Below are 10,448 nucleotides of genomic sequence, written 5' to 3'. Positions count from 1 at the left end.
GCTTTATGGTAGAGATACGATTACGCTGACAACTGTCAAGAATGCTCTTTTGCAGAAGGACATGGACAAAGACAACGTAAGTTCAAGTGCTAGAAATCAAGGTGTGGGTTTGGTAGCAAGATACAAGGCAAATCGAAGACGAAAGGTAATGAAACTGATCAAGTTTTTAAATGCTATCATTGTCACCAACCAGGTCATATTCGAAAGAATTGTCCTGAGAGAAAGTTTTTGGCAAACGTGACTACGGAACGCTCAAAAGATGTTGACGACGTATTTGAATTTGAAGGTGAGGTCTATACTATGACTTCTGGAATCTCTAGAGACGATTGGATTTTAGATACCGGAGCCTCTTTCCACATGACTCCACATAGGAATTTTTTCTCAACTTATGAGAATAAGGAGGGAAAAGTTGAAGTTGGAGATGATCGGGAAATTAAAGTTCTAGGTGAAGGGGTAGTAAAATTCAAAAGTGAAGGGGTTGTGACAGAAATCAACGTTTGGCATGTTCCAACTCTAGGTAAGAATTTGATATTTCTGTATACTCTTCAAAAACAAGGATGTAAATTCTTTAGCGAAGGAGATGATCACGTGTTTGTCAAAAGAGGAAAGAAGGTGATTATGAAGGCAAGAGTTCTTCGAGGTATTGCTAGGATGTCGAGCAGTGTTATCTATGGCACTACTTTCTTTCGTGAACCCCATGCAGATTCATTGAATAAACCTTTGTTTACTGAAAAATTCAGCTTGTGTATGGATAAGTTGGATTTTGATAAACCCTGAATTGTCCTTAGGGATGATTGTTGAAGGCGGGAAGAGCTTGAAGACTATGGAATTTGTGTCAAGGGAGAGAATTGTTAGGAATCTATGATTAGGATTCCTAGTTTGTCACAAATTGGTATATTACATAAACTGTAATAGGTATTCCTTTGTCAATTAGGAATAGATTAGGTATTCCTAAGTCAAGTAGGAAATAGATTCATGTATTTCCTAGATCAATTGGGAATAGATTTAGTTTATGTTAGTATAAATAGATGAGTTCGTATAGAGAATCATCTATGGAGTCTAAATTGAGTATGAATTAGTCTAGAAAAAGTTCTTTGTATAGGGAAGTACTTGGTAGGCTGTATCTCCTCGTTAATAAAAACTCTTGAGTCTTGTTGTGGATGTAGATCTGTTTTGATCGAACCACGTACATCTTTTGTGTTTTTACTTTCGTATTCTTCCTATCATTCTGTCGATATTATTCCGCGTATTTTGCCGATCGAATCCTAACACCTTCCACTATATATATTAAGACAATATGGAATATACTCACATTCTCTTTTATGAGGGAGCATACAACATACTAGTAGAGATGCAAATTAACTATTGAATTGACATAATCACATCTGTAGCAACATTGTTGTCATGTCATGTAATGTAACTGACAGCATTACCATTGTCAAGCAAGACTAAACTTTCACAATATCTAATCCCATCGAAAAGTGTAAATGGTGCATCAAGAAGTTCCTTCTCCTCTCTAGTGTTGGGATCAAATGAAATTATTATACGTCGGGAGTTGTTATATGCACAACACAATATTTCCCCATTATCTCGAAACCCCAACACATCACCTCTCTCAAATCCTGGCGAGTTGCATTTCCACATTTTAGTCCATGACTCAACACTACCATATTGTTTCATCACCCATATTTCAAAACTAAAGACCAAAGGGGAATCAAAACAACACAGAGCAATTAAAGACTTCTGAAACAATAGTAGTTTATATCTTGACACTTTTTTCCCCAAACCATTAGGCAACTTCATTGGCCGGAACACCTCATTGTTAACATCAAAACCCAAAATCACACAACGTTCCGTGTCAGCATCATAACCAATGCAATGCAAAGCCCCGTTTAAATTTGGCGATACGGGGTTATGGAGAGGTTGGTAACTGCCAACAATATCTGATTGAGAAATAGTTTTCCAAGAATTGTTATGCAACGAAAAAATCTCAACCTGAGGTGTAGGACCATGGATGCTGCTAACAAGCCTAACCTCCTTGTAGTCATTCTAGATCGAATCGAAGGCGAGTCCGAAAGAGGGATAGAAACCATCACCTTTGGTTAAATTGGGTTCAGGAAGGATTAAAATCTTTCAAATTGTGGGATTCCACAACGATAACATAGGGAAATCAGAAGAAATGTAAGCAATGCATAGTACACCATTGCAACAAGAAACTGCATAATGGGAGCTGTGGATTTGCTCTAAATCCAAGGGAGGAGTGAATACCTTATATAACTCGAATCTTTCATCCTCAACACGCAATTGGAAATGACAGTTAGTTTGGCACAACATGAATTAGTCACTGATTTCTAGGTCGTTGATGGTGTAAGAGGAAACAAATGAAGAAGTTTTGAAGAGAACAAGCCACCGTTTCTTCAAATGCACGCAACGTTTAAGATCATTGATCGGTAGTTTATGGAATATGTTAAGAAGAAGCTTTTCTGGCAAATCGTCCATCGTTTTAACAAATCGCTTTTGGAAACTGATCACAAGAACAGACTTTACTCCATGAAATAGTCTAAAGCTTCTGAGAAGAGAAGACTGAAATAGAGGCCATCTCACCAAACCAAGTACACAGAGACAAAAAATCGGACGGCTTTCTTGATAATAAATTAACATATCAGTATCATTACAACTAATGAAAGTGATTGATTCAAATCCTTGCTTTTGTCTCCTAATTTCCGACTCTGCCTAACTGTGAGCTTCCTTATTATTATAGCATTTCAAGGCCATGTCATCTACTGTTATCTATGCTTAATTGCTTACAAAATGACAAAGAATGAACAAACTTCATACAAAACCTTCCATGAGAAGAGAAAGAGACAAGGTCAATGGAGAAATTTGATAGATTATTATACTCTTGAATTGGATACAAAAAATACAATTTAATGTTTTGGAATATTTATTCTTCTTTGTAAGAATTCCTACTTCTTTCTCAGTGATCAAAATTGCACTATTTAACTGTCTAACAAAATAATAGCAGTACATGAATGTATAATAAAATTTCCTCCAATCTTAAAAAGTTACTGTAAAACTCTCATTTCCTGTGTTTCTTCTTCTTTCCTTTGACTTTCTTCTCCAAGGATCTTACTCTCTGGCTCAAATCAGCTGAGGAAGATACTTTTCGCTCTGCAAGTTGTTTTGATGGTTCACCTTGACCAGGTGCTATACTGGGTTTCAGTTTTGCAAACAAGTCGAAAGGATTTTGAGGAGCTGCACCTGGGGGTAGTTTTGGTATTTCTGGAATAGCCAAGAATTTCTTCACTCCAGGAGATCTGAGAACTGGAAAATGTTGAAAATTTACATCAGTCATTCAATCTAAAAGATAAAAACTTGACATAAATTTAAGTTTTTTGAATCAGAATAACACCTAACCCCCACGCAAGAGAGAACAAGTTGGATGTTATCCAATAACAAAATAAAGCCTGCAAAGTTGAATAAATGCAAAACGAATATAGCAGTCAGCCATGTGACCAGATATGAAAAGACTCTTATTTTATTGAAAAGGAGACATGGCCTTTTTATTTAACTGAGTTTTGAATTTACCTTTGGGAAATTCATGGTAAATGGAACTGTGCAAACTGCTAGAGCCCTCATAACATTTTTCATGGTACCAGCCATGGGATTTCCTTCCATGCCTTCTTGCATGTTGCACTGAGAAATACAGGAGCCAAAAAGTATTAGTGCTCAAAATAAGATATTTTTTTTCAATATACAGCCATAAAATTTTCCGCAATTTTGAGGGTTACCTCAACCGTTATCAAGAAAGTTGTTGCTGTTAAAACTGGGAGAGCCCAAAAGGGATCTGGGGTTGAAAGATCTAGAAACCAATATGCCCCGCCAGTTTTGAAGGATGGAACTTTTTCAGCCATGTTTGAGATCTGCAGGACAAATTAACTTTTAACTTAAGTAGATTGAAAACGTAAGAAGAAAACACGTCCATAGTTAAACAGAGGAGAAATTTTGCTTACAGCAAGGAAAAAACTGATGAAGATAGGAGCTTGGATAAACAATCCTTTCAAGGGGGTAAATGGACTCACTCCATATCTGCAACAGACCAAAATTCACATTCTAATGAAAAACTAATAAGAAAGGAGAACATACAGAGAGCAACAAGATGTAAGTTCAAACCCTTAAAAGGCAAACAACTCTTTTAGAAACACCTTATGACCTTCCAAAAAGGAATTAACAGTTCACACATCAGATTTCTTTGAATCTTAAGCTGACATGGCAGATTATTAAGGCTGATCACAATAAGCATAACATATATCATTATAAGAACCATATCGGAATGTATCTTAAAGCTGACATGGCAGATTACAAAGGTTGATCACTATAGGCTTAATGGATATCATTATAAAAACCACATGGGAATGAATAAAACTTATTAGCCTTAACAGGAAATCCAAAGCCTCGAGCAGGTTCCCACCACAATTTTCTCTCCACCATCAAGAAAGCTCATAAGGCTAATTTTAAATTTCTGATCCACAGTATATATATATATATATATATATATATGTCAACACCACTTTTTTTACGGTTACCAAAAGCATAAGGGCGTGTATCACGCTCTGGAGTGTTAAAACATAAAATCTGACAAAAAGAAGAATGACTTACTCCTTAAAAAGACTCTTCATCCGTTTCTGTCCATCAGCCACTGCCATGGGATCCATGCCCTGAACAAAAGCATTGGAGAGTAAATGTTAATAGAAATATCCATTCCTGAAGCATACGTATCTTAGGAGAAAATCCAAAAAATGACAGCATGTGGAGACCAAAATGATTTTGAGAGAAAAATTCTTTGGACGAGATATAAACCAGACAAGAATTGTAAATCTTTTTAACCAACATTTCAGATCATTTAATGGTTCCCTTGGATTTCCAATGTATAACCCAATCATTAAAATTTTAAAACTTAGACATCAAAAACTCTCAAAAAAGCTGTGTCAAAAACATGTGGACAAAATGCCAAATTTTAGGCAAAGCACTCACCTTACTATCAATCTCTTGCTTTATCTCCTCCAAGCGAGGTCTCATAAGCTGCAAAACAGTGTAAAATTGATAAAACATCTGGCTGAAAAATATAAGACATTCATTTTCCATGCAAAATATAATCTTAATTAAATCTCTCAGGTCAACACAGGTTAAATAAATGAAAGATTAAAACAATATCAGACCGTAGAATAAGTTTATCAAAAACAATATCAGATGAAATAATCAATTGAAAGCATTGTTTGTTAAAGGAACATACAGTAAGTTTTGTTGTAGATTTGAGTTGGTTAACTATCAATGGTAGTGTAATCCCACGAATCAGGAAAGTTGTCACTATAATGGAACTCCACCTGGAAATTTATGAGTAAGCTGGGTAATTTCTACATCCTTATTGTGTTTAACCTCAAGAAAGATAGAATAGTCTCTCACCAGTTCAAGCCGGTAAAAGTATGAACGTTGTCAATCAAATATTGCAAACCAGCAACTGGAAAAGCGGAATCAGCAGCAGCAATGGCAACTTCATTCGCCACAGGAGCTTGAATAGCTGAAGCTTGGACGGCAGTATCAGTGAAAATATCAGTAATATCACTCATCAAATCGCTGTTGACCGATCCTTCACCAGACGTTGACATATAACGGCAAAACGAGACACCAGCGCTTGGCAAGAAAGATGATTGTGAATATCTTTTATTATTTCCATTGATAAATCCAAAGCCAGCTGAGCTGTTAAAGCTACTTCCAAACAACCTATGTTGAGATTGAGCTTTATCCACTGAGTGTTGTTTTCTGTCATCATCATGTAGAACATAGCTAAAAGCTGGATTGTTCCGGTGAGCTTTGAGAGTCGCTCGATTGGAGAGGCAACGCCGATAAGCCATTGATATGAACTATAATTATAGTACAAGTAAGTAATTAGAAGTAGAAAACACATCTTATACATAGTTAAATAGAATCTATTACTACTTAGAAGTTAAACCAACTATGAAATCGATCCTCAGAAGCCAAAAAACACAAGATATTGAATACAATATCCAAACATTATTACCGTCACAATATCTTCTCGGCAATCAAATGAATCAAAATGAAGCTGATAACTGGAATCAATGAAGGAAAAAAGAATCGAGAACGAATTTTGTTATATAAGGGTGTAATATATGATGAGCAAATAGAGTGGCGGAGAAAATCGGAGATCGACGTCGGCGGCCGGCTGGGTGAATGAGTGTCTGGGATTGGATCTCTGGTTGTGTTGGGTTTGTAGAAGTTGCAAGTGGAAGAGAAGGGGTTTTAGGATTTTTTTGTTTGGTATAAAATAGAAAAGAAGTCCTTAAACTTAGAATACTTTTCTAATTGAGTCCTTATACATAATTTTATATCAATTGACTCCCTATATTTAAGAGAATAGTATTGTTGATTCATTTGGCACCTAATGTCGGTTTTAATAGCTCCGCGAATGACAAAAACTTTGAGTCCAGTGGCCGTCGGCTATGATGAGATACTCAGAGAGACTTAAAAAATATGTTAATAATGTTATCAAATGCCTAATTCCTTGACATTATAAGATTCAATTTAAGTGTTTTGATCACATATGAATATGTGATCGTATTCAACTCGACCGGAAAAATGTTTCAAATTACAGAGGCTGTTTGTAGCATTTGGCATCATTTTAACGAAACAAAAGCCGAGTTATTACACTTTAATCTCAGAAAAATAAGTGGAAGACACAGCTAAGCCTTCTATATCAAATGTTCGAATGAGTCTTTGTCTCTTCCCAGATCCTTCAAGCCAACAGAACTCCAAATGGAACGATTTGGATTCAGCCACGCTCTTCGAAATGTCACTAGGGCATCCCATGTACATTCCTCCTGGTAATAATGTAATCTGGTATCCTCCTTCAAAACTAACCAAGTTGTCTGAAATGGTTCCCGTCCAGCGGACATTGGTGCTGACGTCACGCCCATCGGAAGATTTCGAAGTAATATCCTGGATTAGATTACCCTTATCATCAATTTCAAGTAATGAAACGGTATCAGCCTTGGCAATTGTTGATCCATACACACCGCTGCGCTTTGTTAAAGAATAGCCTTTCCATTTGCCAAGAAATGGAACAAACCTCTCTGTACCGGGTTCCTACAATTTTAAAGAAGAGTGTGTCAGACAAGTGTGACTCAGAAAAATAGATGTTTTGGAAACTTTGTAAAATACACTTACAATGGCATTATCTTCAAGGGAAGGATGTGAAAGCATATCATCAGTTCTGTCTTCGAGAAAGATTAGCAACATTTCTAAAACCCCTCTAGGATCCATGACATGAAAAGCTCTTGCTCTCCGATCGTTCTCTAGTGAATATAGGCAATTCTCGCACACAATAGCTGGCCGGCGAGATGGAAGCTTGAGATTTCTTCGAAGTGAATGAAACTGGATCAGTATACCAATTGGGAGAACACATATGATGAAAACAAATGAGGAAGTAAACATACAATGGAATCAGCAAATGAAAAACTATATCCAGTGCCACTTAAATGGATGCTCAGCAAAACTCAATACTACTACTACTTTGTATCCCCTTTGTTATCAGATAGTTCCACTAAGTAGTTTATTTTCATGCTTATTTTACAGATACCATAGTTTGGTACCACTCTCATTAATTACCCAGCATTGTACGAAAGATGACTTGTCAAGGAAGAAAATACTCACTTGGGAGATTCTTCTCCGGTATCATCTTCTCCGAGCACTCCTTGTCTTAATACAGTATCCAACATGCCAGCAGTCTGGTACCTTAGTGCAAAGGCTTTCTCACTGGGAAAAAATCCAATCTGCCAACTACTCGTGATGGATATTTAAGTAAAATAAAAACCTAAGTAAAGTTACAAAACCGGAATAGAAGCTAAATCCTTCATATCTACAAAGTGTCAAGAAGAAACCCACCTGTTGATATTTATCCACAGTGAACATGTTCGTTTCTTTGATTTTGTACTCGGCCCATTCTGGCTCCTCATCACTGCTTAATGGAGGTTGTTTTATATATAGCCTGAAAAATGCAACAAAGGAAAACTGAATCACAAGGCAACCGAAACAACACAAGTCTACTAAACTCTGTTGATGTTGTAAAAACAAAAGTGTTGATTATGGCACTTGGCCTATGCCTGGATGTCTCCCTTTGATATCCATTTGACCAATACAACAATAACAAGCAGCAGAACCAATCCAAATTGTCCAGTTACAGTTCAAAGTGTGCAATTGCTTATCAAAAGGATAACATTAATAATTGCTACCTAACACTGCATAGCACAACGTATACAAAAGCTGAAACTTTTCTAGCATTCAAAGGCTGGTCAAACGTATAAACCAATTGATAAATACAGTATTCATTAGCTGCTAATAACGAGAAGAAACAAAAATCTTATTACGTTTGAATTAAACTGCTAAGCTCATCCGCTCCATAAGAGCTGGCTGAAAGCTTTGTACTAATCTTTTGCATCAAGTTTCCATGTCCATCAAATTGCTGCAAAAAAAAAAAAAATCACCAATGGCGATTATTTATAATCATTGAAGCAAACAGGTGATAGACAAAAAAAAAAAAAAAAAGGAGAACAGGCATTCGACATTATGATCAATTAGTAAAATGAAAGTAATGATGATTGTAAACTAACATAGAACGAGCCAAGCCATTTTCCCAAATTGACGTCGATGAAGCTTTGGAGGTTGTCGATGCTCATGGCGGCTTCTCCTCCGTCTGCTGCTGCTGTTATTGTGGAGGAGCTCGTGGCCCGTCGGACCCGAAAACTAGAAATGGAGCTCTGAAACGGGTTTGGGTTAACATAATTCCTAGAAATCGGTTTAGCTCTTGTCCGACTGAGGAATGGCGGGAACGTGACAGAGTGAGAAATAGAAGCCATTGGAAGCAGATAAAGAAAGGATTGTAAACTCTCAGTTTGGTTTTATATCTTATCTCTTTGTATGGATTTTCCTTTTTTTTCTTTGTGAACCGAAATTAAATTAATTTAGTTCGATTCGTTCATCAAATCAAATCGATTGACGTCCTACATATATTTGGAGTTGGAGAGACATCCAGTTTTCTTGCAAGACTTGTTTAGATATAAGGAAAGACTTGAGGGACTTCTTTGAACTAAGATCAGAAAAAGGAGGATCAATTATTAAAGTGAAATTTGCACCTGAATGTCGACATCTCTAAATTTTTGTCAACTAAGGCTGCAACTCGGGATGTTATACAAAACAAACAAGTTGAGAAACATTTAACATAGTTAAAGTTACTACTCGGCCCGAGAGTTTGGTCAAAGCAATCGTTTAGTTCCTATTGTTTAATTAATTCAAGTACTTGGTCATTTTTTTTTCGAGTTGTAGTCTTGTTGAGATTAACGTTTCCGAGCTGTAGTCTTGTTGGGATTAACGTTTCTGAGTTGAAGTATTGCTGGGCTTAGCGAGTTGTAGTGTTGTTGGGCTTAGCAGGTTACTTCCGACTTGCAGTATTGTTGGGTTTAGCGAGTTATTTCCGAGTTGTAGTATTGTTGGGCTTAGGGTTCTTATTGGTATTAGCGAGTTGTAGTCTTGTTGGGCTTATCTGGTTGTTTCCAAGTTGTAGTCTAGTTGAGATTAACGTTTCCGAGCCGAGTTGTAGTATTGTTGGGCTTAGCGAGTTATTTCCCAGTTGTAGTCTTGTTGGGCTTAGCAGGTTGCTTCATAGTTGCAGTATTGTTGGGCTTAGCGAGTTATTTCCGAGTTGTAGTATTGTTGGCCTTAGGGAGTTTTTTATGATAGTCTTGTTGGTATTAGCGCGTTGTAGTCTTGTTGGGATTAGCAGGCTGTTTCCGAGTTGTAGTCTTGTTGAGATTATCGTTTCTGAGTTGTAGTCATATTGGGATTAAGGTTTCCGAGTTGTAGTGTTGTTGGGATTTGCGAGTGATTTCCGGGTTGTATTCTTGTTAGGCTTAGCAGGTTGCTTCCGAGTTGCAGTATTGTTGGGCTTAGCTAATTATTTCCGAGTTGTAGTATTGTTGGCCTTAGGGAGTTTTTTATGATAGTCTTGTTGGTATTAGCGAGTTGTAGTCTTGTTGGGCTTTGTGGGTTGTTTCCGAGTTGTAGTCTTGTTGGGATTAGAGTTTCATGTTTTTGTAGTTTTGTTGAGCTTAGCAAGGTCCTTTCGAGTTGTAGTGTTGGTGGGCTTAGCGAGTTGTTTCCGAGTTGTAGTCTTGTTGGGCTCAGCGAGTTTTTTCCGAATTAGTCTTGTGTTATGTTAATCAATAGACTTCACAGTTATATTTTGTTATTTAATTCAAATGGGAATCTTTTGTTCAAATGAATCTAGTAAGAGTAGATTAATTAAAAACGTTCATGTCCAAATAGATTAACGTGGGCCTCGCTCCCGACCATTTCATCCGATCGGAAACGGTGTCGAC

General features: G+C 36.9%; 3 protein-coding genes across 3 annotated transcripts; all 3 read right to left on the bottom strand.

Annotated features, from left to right (window-relative positions):
- Positions 1 to 1,407: 1,407 nt before the first annotated feature.
- Positions 1,408 to 2,048, bottom strand: LOC139882916 (uncharacterized). The gene is made up of 2 exons (XM_071867165.1): positions 2,035 to 2,048; positions 1,408 to 1,930 (listed from the first exon to the last, which is right to left on the bottom strand). Exons 1-2 carry the CDS (start codon positions 2,046 to 2,048, stop codon positions 1,408 to 1,410), a joined length of 537 nt encoding a protein of 178 aa, XP_071723266.1.
- A 1,031-nt stretch (positions 2,049 to 3,079) lies between these two features.
- LOC139882918 (mitochondrial inner membrane protein OXA1-like) lies at positions 3,080 to 5,912 on the bottom strand. The gene is made up of 9 exons (XM_071867166.1): positions 5,464 to 5,912; positions 5,294 to 5,384; positions 5,035 to 5,082; positions 4,660 to 4,718; positions 4,014 to 4,089; positions 3,792 to 3,923; positions 3,589 to 3,696; positions 3,413 to 3,467; positions 3,080 to 3,324 (listed from the first exon to the last, which is right to left on the bottom strand). The coding sequence occupies exons 1-9, from the start codon at positions 5,910 to 5,912 to the stop codon at positions 3,080 to 3,082; spliced, it is 1,263 nt and encodes a 420-aa protein (XP_071723267.1).
- Positions 5,913 to 6,720: 808 nt separating this feature from the next.
- LOC139882915 (uncharacterized) lies at positions 6,721 to 8,930 on the bottom strand. Its single transcript, XM_071867164.1, has 6 exons — positions 8,685 to 8,930; positions 8,442 to 8,536; positions 7,960 to 8,062; positions 7,729 to 7,847; positions 7,249 to 7,432; positions 6,721 to 7,161 (listed from the first exon to the last, which is right to left on the bottom strand). The coding sequence occupies exons 1-6, from the start codon at positions 8,928 to 8,930 to the stop codon at positions 6,721 to 6,723; spliced, it is 1,188 nt and encodes a 395-aa protein (XP_071723265.1).
- Positions 8,931 to 10,448: the final 1,518 nt, after the last annotated feature.

The sequence above is a fragment of the Rutidosis leptorrhynchoides genome, unplaced genomic scaffold (assembly GCF_046630445.1).
Source record: "Rutidosis leptorrhynchoides isolate AG116_Rl617_1_P2 unplaced genomic scaffold, CSIRO_AGI_Rlap_v1 contig325, whole genome shotgun sequence".
NCBI lineage: Eukaryota > Viridiplantae > Streptophyta > Magnoliopsida > Asterales > Asteraceae > Rutidosis > Rutidosis leptorrhynchoides.
Note: the sequence above shows the minus strand (reverse complement) of the source record. Positions and strands in the feature narration are given on the sequence as shown.

Excerpts from the sequence above, each read along its gene's own strand:
- LOC139882918 (XM_071867166.1), bottom strand. The coding sequence starts at position 5,912 with ATGGCTTATCGGCGTTGCCTCTCCAATCGAGCGACTCTCAAAGCTCAC. Across the intron at positions 4,719-5,034 it reads AGCAAGAGATTGATAGTAAG|GGCATGGATCCCATGGCAGT; the intron begins GTGAGTGCTTTG and ends GCTTTTGTTCAG. Across the intron at positions 3,325-3,412 it reads CTCTCTTGCGTGGGGGTTAG|TTCTCAGATCTCCTGGAGTG; the intron begins GTGTTATTCTGA and ends AACATTTTCCAG.
- LOC139882915 (XM_071867164.1), bottom strand. The coding sequence starts at position 8,930 with ATGGCTTCTATTTCTCACTCTGTCACGTTCCCGCCATTCCTCAGTCGG. Across the intron at positions 8,537-8,684 it reads AATGGCTTGGCTCGTTCTAT|CAATTTGATGGACATGGAAA; the intron begins GTTAGTTTACAA and ends TTTTTTTTGCAG. Across the intron at positions 8,063-8,441 it reads CTTAGCAGTTTAATTCAAAC|GCTATATATAAAACAACCTC; the intron begins GTAATAAGATTT and ends TGCATTTTTCAG.